Source organism: Thamnophis sirtalis, unplaced genomic scaffold, assembly GCF_051295495.1.
Source record: "Thamnophis sirtalis isolate CommonGarterSnake01/CBP01778 unplaced genomic scaffold, rThaSir2_p1.2 scaffold_12, whole genome shotgun sequence".
Lineage (NCBI taxonomy): Eukaryota > Metazoa > Chordata > Lepidosauria > Squamata > Natricidae > Thamnophis > Thamnophis sirtalis.
The window spans coordinates 61,118,788-61,138,066 of record NW_028261392.1 but is presented as its reverse complement, the minus strand read 5'-3'; the positions used below and the strand labels follow the sequence as shown (position 1 = coordinate 61,138,066).

The 19,279-nt window shown below is 36.8% G+C and overlaps 1 protein-coding gene across 1 annotated transcript in view; it reads right to left on the bottom strand.

Annotated features, from left to right (window-relative positions):
- The window catches only part of XPR1 (xenotropic and polytropic retrovirus receptor 1), a 90,666-nt gene that overhangs the window by 12,071 nt on the left and 59,316 nt on the right, over positions 1 to 19,279 (bottom strand). Inside the window, exons 9-12 of the mRNA XM_087726905.1 lie at positions 17,912 to 18,091; positions 16,628 to 16,793; positions 12,942 to 13,136; positions 500 to 666 (exon numbers count right to left, since the gene is read on the bottom strand). Coding sequence (XP_087583031.1) covers positions 500 to 666; positions 12,942 to 13,136; positions 16,628 to 16,793; positions 17,912 to 18,091 — 708 coding nt within the window. The remainder of the gene's footprint in view (positions 1 to 499; positions 667 to 12,941; positions 13,137 to 16,627; positions 16,794 to 17,911; positions 18,092 to 19,279) is intronic.

The window sequence follows — 19,279 nt, the reverse complement described above, 5'->3', positions numbered from 1 at the left end:
ATCTTTTTGCTCTTTCAGAACTAATTCTTCATGTGAGTATCTTACTTATTTTTGATCCTCCAACTATGTTTCAGCCTAATCAGTTCTCCGTTTCAAAACACGTTTTTAAAGATAGTGTCTATCTACAATCTAGATTAGGGGTAATCAACCTTTTTATACCTACCGCCCATCTCTGTTAGTAGTAAAATTTTCTAACCGCCCACCGGTTCCACAGTAATGGTGGTTTTATGAAAACCTAATGAAAATGTTTTTAAATAATGCTATGAAATTTTTTTTAAAAGTCAATTAAATTTTAAAAAAGGAAAGTGCTTCAGTATTGGACAAAATCCCTACCGCCCACCACGAAAGCTGTGGGCAGTAGGGACCAGGTTGACTACCACTGATCTAGATAATGCTCAGTTTAAACAGAAATTATTAGCAGAAGCTGGCTTCAGCACGCACACTTAACAGTTGCAGTCTCTCATAACCATTTCCAAATAAACACTGTCCATATACACACTTTTTGTGGGTATACAATCTCTTCCCGGAGGAAAGTATTTTCACCGGCGTTCTTGTCAAAAAGACCCCAGTCCATCTTCAAGTCCCAGATAAGAGTATAGCAGGAACTAATGAAGTAGAAGACAATCCACAAATAGAAGAATACTTGGTAGTCGTTGTGTTTTTGAACTATAAGAAAGAAAAACAGTAATGTTAAACAAGAGTATATAGTGCACACTTCACTCCATAAAATGGAATTTAGTTAATCATGTCTCAGATTACTTTTGGCAGTGGATAGTATTTTATATAAGTGCAAACCCCTATAACACTGCCTTTAAAGAAATATTACGTAGTATCTCCTTTCCACATCTATAAAAAGCCTTGATTATTCACATCTGAATAACCACTTAGATTCTTATTAGAGTATAGTTGGTTAAAAGGAAGTTACCTTTACATGCTACAGGGAAGGATTACCAATGACATTCTGAACTCCACCCCACAAAGGTCATAAACACTCATCTTTGTACAGTGTGAGGATGTATGTTTATTTTTCTTTAAAGGATGAGGATACTAAGAGTTTCAGTGTAGCTCTGCAATTCATTATTGTGTTCAAATATTTTAAATTGCTTACTCCTCCCAAGAATACATATTATTTGACTGTCTCAACCTTGTGTTCAATAGGCTTCAGTGTGTGTTTGTGTGTCTGTGTGTGTCTGTGTTTTTAATGATAACAAGATGGTGGGGTTATATACAGTATGTCAGTATCTGATTACAACTGTGGAGCATAAGCAAGATTGAATAATAATGAATGAGTACAGAATAGCAATAAGTACATAACAACCAATTAAAAGAGTTTAAAATTACATGCAGATCATATTTTTAAGGTGAAACTACTCTCCAAAAAGGAACTTTATTGCCTATCTACACATTGAGAAAGATCATGTGAATAAGCCAAAAGGTTATTGGAAGAGTGTTCTGTGCATGGCTGAGACTAAAATAGCACTTTTGAGCTTGAATAAACAAAAAAATAGTTATGTTTGGGGAAAGGCATTCCAGTAAAAGAACCCCATTCCATCTGTGAAATGTGGTGATGGCAGAATTGTGATTTGGACTTGCTTTATTACCTCTGGACCAGGATGGGTTGCCACCATTAATGGAACTATGTATTCTGAATTTTGCTAGCATTTAACATGGATTTTGATGGTTTACTAAACCTATGAAACAACGTTTGTTTAATTTATTTGCCAGCTATCTTGCAATGGGGCTACTCTAAGTGGCTTACAATAATAAAAAGGAAGAAAATGAAAGACATGTAAACTGTACACAATGAGAATACATCAATATGATATCCAAAATGATGGACAGGTGGAGAGCAGAGCAAAGGCGGGGGGAGGGGTCTACCATCAATCCAACAGTCACCTTCAGCATGGACCTCCCCCATTTGGTCCCTAGGCCAAGGAGCAGAACTTTAGGCTCTTGCAGAAGGATAGGAGGCTTGTGTTAGATCTTATCTTAAGAGAGTAAAATGTATGGGAAACCTGATTTAAGTAATCATACCGTTAGTAAGAAATAATTTATCTGACAACAAAGTATTTATCTGAGACAGCCAGATACTTTCATGGATAGCTTGATAATAAGAAATTGTGTATGTGAAATATGTTAAACTCTTAGAGAAACTATTGCATAAATGCAGATTGCTTTTGTTATCATAACCAATAAGGATGCCATTCAAATTTTCTCCAGTAGATGGAAATGGATGCTTTCACATACAAAACATGTAACTCAATGTTGCACACACACAGAAAAAATCAAATAAATAAGAATATCATCAATCCACTTAGCAGTTATCTACCAGGGTATTTTATAATAAAGAGTGAATAGAGATGGTATCCCTGGGGAAAAGGGGGAGCTTGATCCTTTTTTTGTTTTTAGACTAAATTCATGAAAATAATTCAGATGTAGTAAGGATTACTTTAAATTCTACATATAGTAGAATTTAAATTAATACAGGATACTTTTTCCACTAAAATATATATTAAATCTTTGTCCAATATTGTTTCATCTAATTTTCAATATGCATTTACATTTTACATTGTAAAGTCTCCTCTATAACGTATCTTGGGTACATGTTTTCATATAATTAATACAAATAATACAATAGCAGAGTTGGAAGGGACCTTGGAGGTCTTCTAGTCCAACCTCCTGCCTAGGCAGGAAACCCTATACCGTTCCAGACAAATGGCTATCCAACATCTTCTTAAAGACTTCCAGTTGTTGGGGCATTCACAACTTCTGGAGGCAACTTCTGTTCCACTGATTCATTGTTCTAACTGTCAGGAAATTTCTCCTCAGTTCTAAGTTGCTCCTCTCCTTGATTAGTTTCCACCCATTGCTTCTTGTTCTCCCCTCAGGTGCCTTGGTTTAGTTTGACTCCCTCTTCTTTGTGGCAAACCCTGAGATTATATCAAACATCTTGTAATATAAATCATATATATTATAATATATATTAAACAACCTCAAATTATAGGTACTGATTAACTAAATTTATAAACTCAGGCCAAGGTGGTTAAAAGGATCTGGCCAAAGGGGGAAACAGCAGTCACTTTTTAAAAATAGGTGACAGGATTAAGATTGCACAAGATTATATCAACAAAGGCATTCAAATACTGCTGAAATAGAGAGGTCCAATGCAAAAATTTATATAGAGTAGAATCTCTGGTCACGAATGCTTCTGACCACAACCAAATCGGGTTCCGACCAAAAAATTCACAATTTTTTTTTCGCAACTAATTTCACCTTCCGCACCATTTTTTTGTAAGTGCCAAATTTCCAAAAATAGGTTCATGTCACAACCAAATTGGGTTGTGATCAAAGTTAGGGAACAAATTCTGGTCGTGGCCAGAGGTTCTACTGTAGGCAGAAGATAGCAAGTTTCTCTCAAGCTTTAATTACTAGGTTCTTCATAAAAATTCTGCCACACAAATGCCAGTCTTTACAGTCCCTCTACATGTAAACACTGAATAAATAAATATTCAAGTGATTTTTTTTGAACACATAGCATAAGTATTTAAAATTCAGTTGATATCAGCTGAAAAAAAATTTAAGTCATTCTTTTACATCAATTGGTTTTTATTGCAATAAAAGTCCAGTTAAAACAGGGTCTGCACAGGATAAAAAATAAGGATAAAGAAATGTGTCAGGACAAAAACTAAATGTATTTAATCCTCCCCACATATTAAAACAATATCCTTCTAATTCATTCAGAATTACTTTTCAGTATCAGCTTTTGGAAGTGTTCTGAGGTCTACAGGTTGTCTAATCCTAAAGCAAGATTATCTCAAATAAGAATTGGGGAGTTATGGTAGAATTTCATGTATAAAGATATATTTGTTTTTGATTTTGTAATCATAAATCTCAAGGAACAAATGTGCCTGTTCCACTGAAACAGACCAAGACACCGAATTAGACCTTGCAGCATTTTTCATAAATTGGCATATTTACCATCTTGATAATTTATAATAATGTATTCATCGTTTATCTGCTTAACATGTAAGTTTTACTACCAGAATGTTTTAGCCATAATGTAACAACCTCAAACTTTAAAGATTAATGTTAACAGCTTCATTCACAATGATCAATTATAATATATGGTTATGTGTACAATGGAGTGATCTCCAGAGTGCCAGGATTTCAAAATAGCTTTTCTTCTCTATATGCATATGGGGAGCAATAAAAGCTTCAGTTTCACTGAAATATTGTTTTTAAAAAAGAAATCAGAAGCTATGGTTTAAAATAAACCTAGCTTCCCTAAACAAACCATAAAAACAATGCTAACATGAAGTAGATTTATTTAGAAACTATCTACAATTAATTTTAAGCCACAAATCTGGTTTACACATTATGCTAAACCATGATATAGTGTATCTATTCTGAAAGGGAGGGAGCTTAGTTAATATGGAACACACCCACTATTACCTACCACTATTATGAACATAACTATAATAACTGCTACAATTATGTTTATTCCTGTTTTATTGCTATTACTGGCTGCATTTATTTCTTTCAGAGAAAAGAAAATTGAAGGGTAGATGCTACACTGCACAAATTCTTGGTTATACACCTAAATTTAAATTATGGCTTACTATTATACGCAAGTCCTGTGCATGTCTCTTCATTTTCTTCCTTTGCACATGACAAAATTAATATAGATCAATTATAAATCATTTAGAATAATTTAACAGTAATGAGCAGATTTAATTAGTTGCAACTAGAAACTAAAACAGAGCAAACTAAATTGTCCTATGGTTCTCAGACCTCGTATTTTTGGAAAATGTCAAAAATGAAAGCTGAAAAATAAGGTGGGCTTTGCTTGGCTATTGTATTAGGTATTTAATACTGGGTTTCCATTTTATAACTCTTAAGTAAAAGTAGATAATTTTGGAACCACGTGCTGTAAGAGAGAATCTATCTCTATCTATGATGATACGCAAGCCATCATGGGATGTAAACTACAATCAAAGGTGTCTGAAGTGCCCACAGGAAAACAAGGCAAATATTGAAGGAAGCATCTAAAAAGGGACTTAATATGAATGGCTAGACGAATATGAACAAAATTACTGAACTTTTAAGACAAGATCATAGGAGCACTCCTTAAAACTTTTACAAAATACTTTTATAAATGTTATCATAAATTTGTCAATTTCCCAAAGAGCCAACATTTTTCTGTCTGTCCCAAAAACTTTTGAATATGTAAAGGATCTAGAATTCAAATGATCCATTCTCCACACATATTTAAATTATTTTCAAACATTGAGAAAGAAGAAAAATAAGGAGGCACTTCTATTCAATTGTTCTGGCAGAATCAATATTTTCTTTTGCTGGATCCTTAGGCCACCGCTGTCCTAAGTAGCGATTAGGAAACTATGTTTTCTGTAAAATTTCTACAGTGGAACTATTGAAAAAATATATAATCACAAATAAAGAAATCAGATACGATTTCCAAGAAAAATATTATAAAAAGGTATCCATTCCTGAACCATTTGGTCTCACCTTCTGAATTTTTTGTCTACAATACCCTTAACCTCTCTCTCAATATTCATGTTTCTAGGATTCAGTTGTCACCTTTATTCCCCCATTGTTTTTCCTCATTGGTATTCAAGAGATGTTCCAAAATGATGTTGCTTTAGGCAAGCAATTATATCTCAATCTCCACTAGCGAATCCTAACAATTCTTTTCAATGCTGTTCAGAAAATCAGAACATTGATATTCCAAATAGAACCCTCAAGCATTACAATTCTCTTTTATTGGTAGAAATAAGCCATGGTACATGCACTTATAATGTCTGTCTGTATTAAAAAAAACACAGAACTTCTACTCGAGGACTTTCATGTACAAAGACATTTGAAATTAAGTCAACATACCGAATAAAATAGTTGTAGGAAAAGCTGTTGTGTTTAATTCCTGTCAACTATTACCAGTTTAAAATGCAGCAAGATAAGGAATATTTTCTTATCTCTTTCAAAATAGTGCTTGTTCCTATGGGATTTCTCTATGAAATTTGGGAAATTTCATTCTACTCCTATGGTATAATAAAATTTTACTGTAACATTTCTAGTTATGATTTGCATATTTAATTCATTTTATATAGTTATTATTCATGTTTCACAAAACATTTTAACTAAAAGAAGAAAACAGTTGTTTGACGTTTTAAAGATGTGTATCTTAACACCTATGTCTGATGCATTGGACTAGTTTATTAACAATATATTTTCTACTTCTAAATTGCTAGAAAACTAATAGTGTAATATTTAGTAATTAAACAAGTAACTGATATAATAGAGATTCCCTGCGATTAGAATTTTGGGAACCAGAGGTAATCCTTGAGTTATGACTGTAATGGAGCCTACCCATAATGGCGTGACCCGACAAAAGCGCAAACGTCATAAGCGCGCCGACAAAACCGCGGCGCTAAAACCGCGATGTCAAAAGCGCGCCGACAACAGCGCGCCGACAACAGCGCACCGACAGAAGTGCGATTTAAGTTAAGGTAAGGTTTAGGGTTAGGTTTAGGGTTAGGTTACAGCGCGCTGTTGTCGGCGCGCTGTTGTCGGCGCGCTGTTGTCGGCGCGCTGTTGTCGGCGCGCTTCAGGGCTCATTCGTCGCTCATTTGTCGCGCGGTTTTGTCGGCGCGGTTTTGTCGGCGCGGTTTTGTCGGCGCGGTTTTGTCACCGCGGTTTAGTCAGGTGCGCTTTTGTCGTTCGCGCATTTGTGGTGGAACCCCATAATGGTTGTAAGTTATAATGTTAATGATGTTCTAAATGTTTTTATTGTTTTTTGTGATGGTTGTTTAACAACCTTTGCAATTGTTAGACAAATGCCATGGCTTTTCAGCAAACCAATGGTCACTATGGGTGTGATTTTGCCAAAAAAATTGAAGTAACTACTGCTTTTTAGAAACTGTCCTAAAATCTGATTACACAACCTTATGACACAGCAAATGGCCATAAATGCAACTGTGTTGCTGAGCTAGTTTCTTTTTGTATCTTGCTTGCTAATAGTTCTAATGATAGTAGAAATAAGGGAAGATTTCTTTATTGAACACAGGATTTAGCAGTCATATCAGGCCGTTGAAAGTCTGAGCAGGCAGGAGAGATGTTTGCGTCCATTTAAGCTTCCTTTAATTCCTTCATTCATAATTCCTTCATCTCTTTTTCATGGCAGGAATGGGAACTTTTCCATGAAGAAAAGTCTTCTGCTTCCTTTTCTCATTCTTCCCTTCCTTTCTATGGGTACTTGAATTTTTATTTTCTCATCATTTTTGCTTTCCTGCCCAGGTAATTCTCCCAAATTAGGCAGAAACCTTTCTACCATTTAACCATTTCTACCAGTTAACAGATGGTTAACTGATATTAACTTCATCAAAATCAGAAATAGTTTTATACTATAATTTTGAAAAGAAATTACACCTGAGTGTACTTTTTTTTACAGAGGTTTACATGCTGCCATTGCTCAGCGATTATTTTGGAAGACTCAGTTTGTCAGAAGGTTTTTGCAATAAAAAGTTCACTCTTCTATATTGGACAATCACACAAAATGTGATTCTTGATTTCTGAAACATGTAAAAATGCATCAAAATACAAGTCGAAAAAGGTGCAAAAATGGAGGTATTCCTCAAGCTAACAATTGTCTCTCAAGTCTAATAGAATACATGTATAGTTTACGTTGGATATTTTAACAAGGCAAAAAAGTAGCACAAGTGAGCATCACAAATTATAATGTTCCCTCAACAAAGTATAACTTTTTATGTGATTTTTTCCTTCTAATTCTTGTCACAGGTAGACCATGCTTAGCGACTGCCTTTTTTGCTGGCTATTTGAAGTTATGATCTCATATTTATGACTATGCAGTATCCCCATCATCATGTGATCACCATTTGGCCACTTCACCAACAGGCATTTACAGCCGTTGCAGCATCCCATAGTCATTTCATCGCCATTTGTTTGCTACACAATGAGCTTGTAACAAACAGAATCAATTGGAGAAAGCAGCAGTGAAATTGGAAGTTACAGTTATGTAATATCTTGCACTGCAACCATGCCTGATTTGTTTTAACGACTCATGGCAGAAGTGAGGTCATAAATCTATTGTGGTCATGTGATGTTTCACCTAGTGACTGTGAGGTTAAGAGATAGATCTGCCAATCCCAACTGTGGTCACTAAGCAAAGACTACCCTTATATACATTGTATAAATAGCCTCTATGCATGCAGAATCATTTCTATACTGCAGACTGTTAACATTGGATTTACTGTCAATGAATGTTTACTGTTAAATTATCTAGGAAAGTCAAACAATATATTCTGCTCAGTGTAACTGAGAGAAAAATAATCAATGCTGTTTGCTATCAAAAACTGGCACAGAACATAATGGCTATGATAAGCTTTCTGGGAGGGCCAGGCATTGTGGTTTCTGTTAAATGTTGAGCCGTGATAGTGAAACCAAGATAACTGAGAGGTTATCAAAAACTGCCTTAGTTTTAAAATTGCTACAGACTGCCTGATTCAATAACTATCTTGTGGAAACCTTCAAGTCAGAGACTTTGTACATCCAAGCTATATCCAGTTTAATTTCAAATTAGGCTATCACATTCTCAAAGCTAAACTGGGGAGCAAAGCATATATAAAACACCTAAGAACAGACATGGTAGAGCTGTCAATTTTGACTCATTCATAAAAAAAATAGGCTAAACTTGGTAAATTCTTATTAAAAAGGAAAGGAAAGCCATTCTCATCTACTTCTATCTTGGGAACCTTGGACTATATATTCTGCAGTGTAATCAAAGATGGATCATTCATTATTTCTTTATTTCATCCCACAGACTTCCACACCTACTTAATCTCTCTCTCGCTCGCTGGCTTCTCTTTCTCCCTCAGGGATTCTGTCTTTGGAATACAGCCAGAAATGTCAACATCAAAAAATCAATGAAGGAAAACAAGCCCATCAAAAGAGTTGTAATATGTTGAAGCAGCTTCCCCACAAAGTGGTATTCATTTCCAGCATGGAAGCTTGGCGGCTTCACTTCTTCCTGAAATTTAGCAACTGGCATATAAGAGCATAGGAGGGATAAGGCCAGTAATGGGGGTAGGAAGGTTTAAAAAATAATGAATATTTTGGTTACCATGACAACCATGGCAGATCTCTTCTTTGGCAGAATTCCGACAGTAAGTGAACTGCTTCCTCCCCCATCCCCATCCGTCTTTTTCTTCAAGTGAATATTCTTCAGAAACACACATCAATTCTAAATTCCAAAGATGATTCCTGCCATTTTCTGCTTTTGTTTTCTAGTCATTTATATATCAATGCCTTGGAATATCTATTTAATTGAGCATGTTATCATCTCTAAACTAATTTCAACATTAAGTTTTACTTAAGTAAAAGACGAAGGAAAGAAAAAGAAAATTTAAACACATTTTTGAAAGATACATTCTAAGAAAGAGAATTTCAGTTATAACAAAATCAAACTGTTGTTTAACAGATAGCAATAGTCATTCCTAAAGAAGAAAGTTTCCAAAGATTTAACACTATTAATAACTAATTAATACTGATAGGTCTTTGGTCTTTGAGTGCTTATACTTTGTAACTGAAACCAAATCTATTTAAATTGTAAGTTTAACCTCCCATGATTAGAAAGAAAGATAAATGATATCATCTCCTGACTACCATAAAATTGTTCACATATAGTCTCACATGCTTAACCAATTCTCATAACATCTTTGGGTATGCTAATTTTACACCAAGTCTTTTATGCAAGTTTTTTGAAAGCCTAAGTTAAAAATTATAGAATGGAAGCAACTTAAAATTTACAAAAAAAAACCTTTATCAAACTAATTGTGTTAGTTTTAGGCAATAATTTAAATATTTTTAAATAAAAAACAGCCTTTGGTGATACTGCAATGGTGAGGAAATGGCAATGGCAAGATCCAAAATGTCAGCCAAGCTCACCACATCTCAGTAATAAGAGAAAGGCACAAGCATTATTTTTTAGCCAGAATAACAAAAAATAAAGAATTACCAGGTTACATAAAATGGGAATGTACCATGTCCTTCTCTAAGGCGGTATGTCAGCTAATGGGATATGCCTCCTTTGCTGCTGTCACTGCCCTTTGAAATGAGTCCCCCCCTCTCCACTTCTGTTCAGATGGCCCAACTATTAGCCTTTCACAGAGCCATGAAGATTTGACTTTCCTTCTGAGCATTGAGATAATTGAGAATTCCACTGAGAAAATGTCTGTGATGCTCAACTATGTAGATATGTACAATCATGTTTCACTATTTTGATTTCTATTAGTTTTGACTTTGACTTATGGATGCAACCAAGAGTCATCTGATCAGTTGAATGGTCTTCAAATTTCTTTAAATAAATGAATTCTCATACTATAATTATTAAACTTATATTTATTTTATATTGGAATGTAAAATATTTATTTGGAAGATGTAGTAATAGAGAAATGTGGCTACTTATTTTCTTGAGGCCTGATAAAATCCAAGCACATGGAGAGTGAATATTGGTCATTTGCTTGTATAGAGAGACAAGTAAAAATTCAATTTCACAGAAAAAAAATATTTCACATGCTCTATCTTTGCCATTCATTATCCTATGTTAAACAATTCATGTTCATCTTTGCTGACTAAAAATATTTCCTTTATTTTCTTTTTATTAGAATGCTAAAGTATTATATAACCATTTATATAACTCTGGAATTAGATTTCTTTGCTCTTTCCAGAATTCCAAATAACTCTAACTATATAAAAAATATTCTCAGTATCTCATAAATAGGCCAGGCAAAGAAAGTAAAAAGCAAAGAAGGGGATGCAGATATTAGAAACTGTCTTATCTAATCATATAATTTTTTTTAATTCATTTTTCATGCTTTACTTTGGGGCTTATAGTAATTATAGAAAAGATTTTGCTTGCATTTCAGTATCTAGTTAACCCAAAAGTAAAGTTTTACTAAAATGAATGAAACTTACTTCTGGGTAGACCTGTATAAAAATGTAATGCCTAATGAATTTGGTCCAAGATGGTTGAAAACTGTTTTTTTAAGCCTCAAATACTATTCAGAAATAATCTGCCATACCAGGAATCTCTCTCTCTTCCTTGACACATTGTACATATTATTCTTACTGAATAAACAAGTCTTACAAACCCTTTCCCTACATTTTCCCATAATCTTTCTGAAGACAGGGTTCTTCAGAGTGTGCTGTGTTAGGCACCAGTGTTTTATGTTTCTGGAAGTAAGGAAAAACTAGGGTATTTCCTCTTAAAGCCCCACATATGCCTTCAAGCAGCAGCATCCACCATTCCCTTTTTCTCAAGGAAAACTTTTTTCAAATATTGTTAATTTTGATACAAATGTAATGCCAATATCCTTGAATTTGTATGTAAACATTTGGATTTTACTTTGAAGTTTTAAGTGTTGATTCTTCTTCACTATCATCAAATTGGGAAGATCTAGATTTCCATGTGAAGCCTGATGTTTATCTTATATAAAAAATATAAGTCAACTGAAGAAAATTAGAAGTTTACTGGGGTGAAAATAATAGAACAAAGTTGACAGTTTTTCTATTCTGACATATAAGTGAAATATGTGCAAAAGTAAATAAATTAGTATATATATATCTAAAATATTATATATTTAAAGTCACAACCCCTGATATGCCCAAATATGGGAGGAAGTTCACTACTTCCATTCTCTGTCCATCGGCTCGTCACAAGAGACCATCCAGACAGAAACCCAATATTTTTACTGTTGCCTTTTTGTTACATCAGCACAAATACAACACATCTAAAATATTAGTATATATTTTAGAATAGTATTAAACCTCTTGACTGGAGTAACAGTTGAAAGAGGTGGAGTTGGGGGAACATAAAGATGCTATAATTGCCTAAAATACTAAGTGCTTTATTCTTCTGTAAAAACAACTAAAGGAAATCACTGTGGTTTCTTACCACAGATATTTAGGAACACAATGGTTCAGAGATCTCAGTCTGCAGATTAATAATTCAAAAGCAATTTCCTATCGTATATTTCTGTGTGTGTTTGTGTCCCTGTGTATGTGTGATCAATAGGTACTTTTCTAGAACTGGTTATTTTTCTTCACATTCATCAGACAATTATATATTTCAGCTTCATGCAGTAGGTTGGTGTACTGGTATCAGAAGGGGAGTAAAATTATTAAATACTTTTTGAAATATTATAGATTCTATGAGCTAAACTGTCTTTGTTTATAATAAATGTATATTTGCATAAATCTTAAGAAACATTTAAAAATGGCACTGACTATATAAAAAGAGCAATTGATTTAATTGGAAACAATCAGAATCAATTTGTAGGCCTAACAGATTTAAAATTAATTTTATAACTCCTCTTGCATATATGTTTATGGTACTTGCATTCTTATTTCATATTATGGAACCAAGGACGCATGCCTCCTCTGTCATAGCTCCTGTCTTCTGGAATAGCATCCACTCCATGATAAGGCATGGTACCCACTCTCTTAGGATTCCAGAAGGCTCTTTAAGACCTGGCTCTTCTCCTAAGACTGGGATATGATTGTTTGTAAAGCTCCTATTGTGTTCTTCTATTGGTGTAGCTGGGTTCTTTTTGGTCCAAGCTCTTATGTTTGAAGTTCTGTTGTTTCGCCTAACAATCAAAACTGGAACTGCTGTCATAAGTTGGTGTAGTCACTTAGCCTTGCTTAGCAATGGAGTTCCCAATTCCAACTGCCATCATTAACCAAGGGCTGCTTGTGACTCATAAATGCACACTGTCAGCAACTCTATGAAGTCTTGTGCTGGATAATGACCCCAGTAAAGTTAAGTAAGTAATTCTGAGAAATCTCAAATAAGATGGCACTTAAAAACAGAGACCCTGGATTTGTAAGCAAAGACTCCAAAATAATACCTTTGTGGGTGCTGTAAAGGGCTGCAAATGTCACCATAAAAAATGTGGTGGAGTATTTCCCAGCATTAACCAGATGGGGAAAGGCTCGCTTAGTATCACGGTATCGGCGCAGGCACTGGACAAATCTCAGCCAAGCAGGAATGCATTGAACAACTGCACGCACACCATAAGCATAGGTGTTGCAAATATGAACGCCTATAAAAAAAAAAAACATTTCAAAAGGTAAGAAATCTCTGGGAAAATGATATTGTGAATTACAGATGAAGAATTCCAGTTAAAATCAACAATATAAATCAAATACTTTAAAGTACCGAGGCACACATAACATATGTGTGTTCCAGGGGTGAGTTTCACATACTATTTATTCTGTGGGCGTGGCCTATTTTTTGGGCATGGCTTGTTGGTCATGTGACCAGGTGGACATGCCCAAATTGTAAAATGTGATGAAACTCACTTAACAACGATCTTGCTTAGAAACCAAAGTTTTGGGCTCAATTGTGGTCATGAGTTCTCTTTCTTTTTCTTTCCTTCCTTCCTTACTTTCTTGTGTCTCTGCCTCCCACCTTCTTTCGTTCTCTCTCTGTCTCTGTCTTTTTTCTCTCTCTCCCACCCTTCCTTCCTTTCTCTCTTTCTGTCTCTCTCTCTCTCTCTCTCTCCCCCCCCCCTCAAATACACACATTCCTTCCAGTTATATTCGTAGATATATTCCATGAACTAAAACCAACGGCCAACAAATCCTATGATTGTCCTGTCATGCCCTGGCCATGGTTCCTGCCTTTTTAGCAGAGCGGCAGAGAGGGCTAATTTCAAACGCCTTTTTTTCCTCTGCCGCTTGGCGGGTGACCTGTGGGTGTCCGAAGCAGTGGTGGGTTTCAAATTTTTAGAACCCATTCTGTAGGTGTGGCCTATTTTGTGGGCATGGCTTGACGGTCATGTGACTGGGTGGGAGTGGCCAACTTGGAAAATGTGGTGAAACTCATTTAACAACGCTCTTGCTTAGCAACCAAAATTTTGGGCTCAATTGTGATCATAAGTTTGTTTTCTTTCTTTCTTTCTTTCTTTCTTTCTTTCTTTCTTTCTTTCTTTCTTTCTTTCTTTCTTTTTCTTTCTTGTGTCTCCTTCTCCCCCTTTCTTTCTTTCCTTTCTTTTCCTTCTTTCCTTCCTTCCTTTCTTATCTCTCTCTCTCTTTCTTTTTCTTTCTTTCTTCCTTCTTCTCTCTCTCTCCAACTTTTTCTCTTTCCTTCTTTTTCTTTCTTTTTTCTCTCTTTCTCTTTCTATCTTTGTCTCTCTTTTCTCTGTCTCTCTCTCCCTCCCTCTCTCCCTTCCTTTCTTTCTCTCTTACTCTTTTTCTTTCTCTCTCTCTCTCTTCCTCTCCCCCCCCCCACACACATACCTTCCAGTTGCCACCTTGCAGGAAGCACGTGTGAACAGGAGCGGCTGTTCCTGGCCTTAGTGGCAACTCCGGTTCACGGACCAACCTGCCTATCAGAACGCTAGCAATGGCGGCTTCCCAGCCACCAGCCAATTTTATTGTGCCAGAGCCATGTGGAACAGTTAGTGAAGATCCTAATCTCCCCTCTGACAGTGGCAGCAGAAGTGGCTCATTTTACCCACAAGGCTTTTTGGAAGTGAGCCCAGGAAATTAGTGCTCCCATCCTGCCCTTTCCCGGTCCCCCATCAGGAACACAATAGCACACAGGAGCCATGCCAGGCAATGGAAAGGACTTCACGCTAGGCCGCCTCTTCCCTGCGGGTGGCTGGAATTTCCATGGGGCAATTCCACACTCACATGACTTCCTCCATGTGGAAGGGCCCACCAGTAGCGGTGGCGGGACAGCTTGCTTTGGCTCTCTGGCATCCCAGAACTGTGCCACGCTTGGGAGTTCTCCTGCGTGGATGCGCCTGACAGCAGCAGTTGCAGCAGCAGCGGCGGCAGAGCACACCCCTTTTCCCCAGCCGAATCAACCGCAGTGGCACCAATGGATGGCGGGGTATTTTTTCTTTCGCTGGCGGGAGAAGAAAAAAAGTGCTTCAGGAGGGCAGGCGCCAGGCAGATGTCACAGGGCTGCTGCTCATGTGCACCACCAGCCCTCCTGGAGCACTTTCTTCTTTCTCCCGCTGCCCGTTGGTGCCGCCGCAATTCATTCGCTGGGGGAACACGCCCCCGAAGGCAGGGTGTGCTCTGCCACTGCTGCTATCAGGCGCATCCATGCAGGAGAACTCCCCAACAGGAAGCAGTTCCAGGACGGCGGGCTATTTTTTCTTTTGGCGGTATGGGGGCATGGCCAGGCCATCATCGCTCTCGATCCGGTCCGGTATGCCAGATTTTCACTACCTCTTCTGGCGTACCATATCATACCAGGAGGAACCCACCTCTGGTGTGTTCAGAGATAAGGGAACATTGGAAAACGAAAACTGAGCAAATAAATACATTTCTTTATTTCCATCCTTCTTTATTTCCATCCTACTCTATCCCCAGTAAGAGATAATGAATAGCTATCTACTAAATATTAATAAAACTCTCCTTGACATGACCTTTAACTAAGTGAAAGAGAGCATCATAAATTAACAATTTTTTAACCTAGATACCTCAAAGCTAATTTATAGAATATGTTCAAAATTCAGGATCCATTACAGCCAAGGGAATCAAATATGAGAAAGTTAGGCTGCTGAAGGTTGCTTCAGTGATACTGACTGTTGATGCACTGCTGGACTGCTACTGAGGCGCTCTACATGGGGCTGCTCTTGAAGAGTGTTTGAAGACTTCAGTTGGTCCAGAATGCAGCCGCGTGAGCGATAGTGGGCGTACACCTATCCTCCGCGAGCTGCACTGGCTTCCCATTGGTCTCCGGACACGCTTCAAGGTGCTAGTCGTTACTTTTAAAGCCCTACATGGTATAGGACCTGGCTACCTGAGAGACCGCCTCCTGCCATTTACCTCCCAGAGACCCATAAGATCTCACAGACTAGGCCTCCTCCGGATTCCATCTGCTGGTCAATGTCGGCTGGTGACTCCCCGGGGAGGGCCTTCTCTGTAGCTGCTCCGGCCCTATGGAATGATCTTCCTGTGGAGATCCGGACCCTTACTACTCTTCCGGCCTTCCACAAAGCGACCAAGACCTGGCTGTTCCGGCAGGCCTGGGGCTGTTGATTTATCCAGCCCCATCCTAAGCTATGAATGTTGTGGAATTTTAATGTTTTTTTTTTTAATTTTGTATGTTTCTCCCCTTCCTTTTTATCTGTAAGCCGCCATGAGTCTCTCGAGAGTGGGCGGCATACAAACCAAATATAATGAAATGAAATGAATGAAATGAATTTCCAATGTTTTGCGACAATTTTCTAACTAATCTCAAAATCTCCCATTCCCTCCCTCATTGAGGAGCAGAAGAGGAAACGAGAGAGGAGGGAAGAATTCTGATGCTCCCTGCCTGATTCCCATAAGGAAACTCAATGGGGAAGCTGGCAGGAACTCAGAAATCACTCCGGCTCCCACTACTTTTTGCCAGTCCTGGGTCATTCTGTTTAGGTAAGGAAATATCTCTCAAACAATGACCTAATGGGGAAGGGGTTGTCTAGTGTATAATGAATGCGGCTGTATGGTTGCATTGAATAAATAAAGCTCAAATTGGCTCAAACACACAGTACAATTTATATGGCGGTTACCGAATCTCTTCTCACTGACGTACCTGGATCTTCCAGCAATGCATCTTTAGCTTTCCACTGGAGCTCAAAACTATAGAAGCAGATCATGTATTCAAGGTCCATAAGTATTACAGCCAGACTATTAAGCTGGTCGGCGAGCCAAAAATCTGCAAAACCCACCTTATGGAAGGGGGCAGTGAATACCCGAAACTACAAAAAACAAATATAACATTGTAAAACTCAGATCCCAAAAGTTGAAACATTTTCTCTTAAATGGTAAAATTGCATTACAGAAATCATTCTATCATTTAATTTTACAAGGCAGATGTAGAAACTAAAGGACTTCTCAGTGCAATGCTATGTAAATAGCATGTCTAATTATTATAATCTCGGTTTGTCCTAATGCACAGAATGCAACAATCCAATGTCCTAGTTGTTTTGAACTTAAAACTCCCACTAGTTTAGTACGCATGACCAAAGATAGTGGACTGAGGGTAGTGATGCATTTAACTTTTAAAGTACTTTGATCACCTTCTCTATTTACTAAATTTAGAAAAAATAGAAAGTTTGCAGAGAATATTGGACTGGGAATTTGCATTCAAATCTTGTTTTACATTTATTATAATAGGCGTTCAAATTAAAACTATTATAATTGGGAGTTTTGTAATTAATTTCAATAGGGAAACGGTTTAGTAATACTACAGCATTAGTTGACTGTAACAATTTCATAGAATTCTTTAGTGGATTATAAAATACTTTTTAAGTTGCATATCTTCAAGCATCAAGTTTAGGAAAACTATTTATACTAAAGACGACAGCGGAGGAAATGTTTGGTTTCGCACACTATCGCAGCTATAGTGGAAGAAATAGTAAAAACAGATGTTTTTCCATCTCAGTCCATTCTGCCTTCAGCTATGTGTTTCTCAAACTAGGCCATTTCATGCTCCATTTATCTTAGATTATAGTTCTTCCTGCATGGTTAGTTAGAACATCAACATCCAAATGCTAAAATGGCAACACCAAGATCTATAAAATACAAACAAGCAGAGGATAGAGGATTATTTATTGGATTTTTATCCCACCTCTTTACTTTGTAAGCTACTCAAGGTAGCAAAAATACATTATTTCTTCCTCCTTCTATTTTCTCCACAACAACTTTGTGAGGTGAGTTGGGCTGACAGAGAGTGACTGGCCCAAATTTACCGATGGATAAGGCAATGGAGCCAGCCCATTTAACTAAATCTAAGAATATTTAATTATAATATTTTTGATAGGAAGAGTGGTGAGATTGCCAGTTGCTGATGGATTTTAGCTAGATCTTGACTTACCAAGAGTTTAAGCAGCCAAAATCGAGACTTGTAGTAGAAGGTTTTTGTAGGATTGATAAGGAACAGCAGCATAAATCCATACAAGATAAGTGGGTTTGCCTGCATGGGAAATCCAGTGCTATCTCCATATATGCATGCCAACAAACTCAGACACCACAGCATTCCAAGGAATCCAGCAATCTAGAAAAATTACATTTTTAAAAAAATGCAAATTTAGCAGTTATGTACAGATAAGGCAGGACATAATACATATGAGGAATATATTCAGTATTGCATTACTTATTACTTTATTTCAGCTCCAACTCAAATTCTAAGTTTAAGTTTTAAACTCATATCTTTCAAACTATATTTATTCATTAAATGTATATGTCACCCATCTCACTGTTGCCACCTATCTTATTCCTAAATCAACTCTTTAAGTGGTTCTCGACTTATGATTGATCTCTTAGTGACCATTCAAAGTTACAGCAGATGTCCCCAGAGCTACTTACAACATAGCTTTGAAGTTCTAATGGTGCCCTCCCCAGCCACAGTTCAATGATCACATTTTGGGCACTTGGCAACTGGTCCACATTTATGACCCTTTGCAGTATAGCACAATTTTCAGCATTTTTTTTGTCAGAAACTGGCATTTACTTCTGGTTTCTGGCAAAAAATGCCCATTAGCTAAATTGGGTTCATTTAACAAATCACATTGTTCGCTACAAAAAAGGTTGTAAAATTGGGCAGTCCCATGGCAACTCATTTAATTAATGCCATGATTTACTACTGTGGTAAACTGATGATTACCTGTGTATGGAAAATGATTTCATCCCTCAATACTAACACAATACTTTGAATAACAATTCTCAGTCTTCCATTTAAATTTCAGTAGATGAGTACAGGATGTTTTAGATTATAGTAGTAAGTGTGTCTATAGAATGCCCTTTCATGTAAGTATTAGATCATTTCACTTCTGTTGATATAAAAATTCTTTTTAAAAAAGAATTTTAATGGGAATCCATTAAAATATTTAATATTTCCAAAACAGAAAGGGACAGTAATAACATTTCTATTATTATACTGTAAGCCACCCAAAGTAATTGGATACAATATGGCCAGCAAATAAAATTTACATATAAATAAATAAATAATTTTCAGTCATAGCCAATATTTAAATTATAGCATCATCTAACACCAAAACTTGTATGGGTAGAATTCTGTAGTCAGATGTTGAATTACCTAGTCCAGTGATGGCTAACCTTTTCGTTAATGCATGCCAAAAGACCGTGCACGCACACCCATAATGCAACGTATGCATGACAACCCCAAACCCAACCCCTGTGCATGCGCACATGACCCCTGCGTGCACTCTATCCCCCACACATG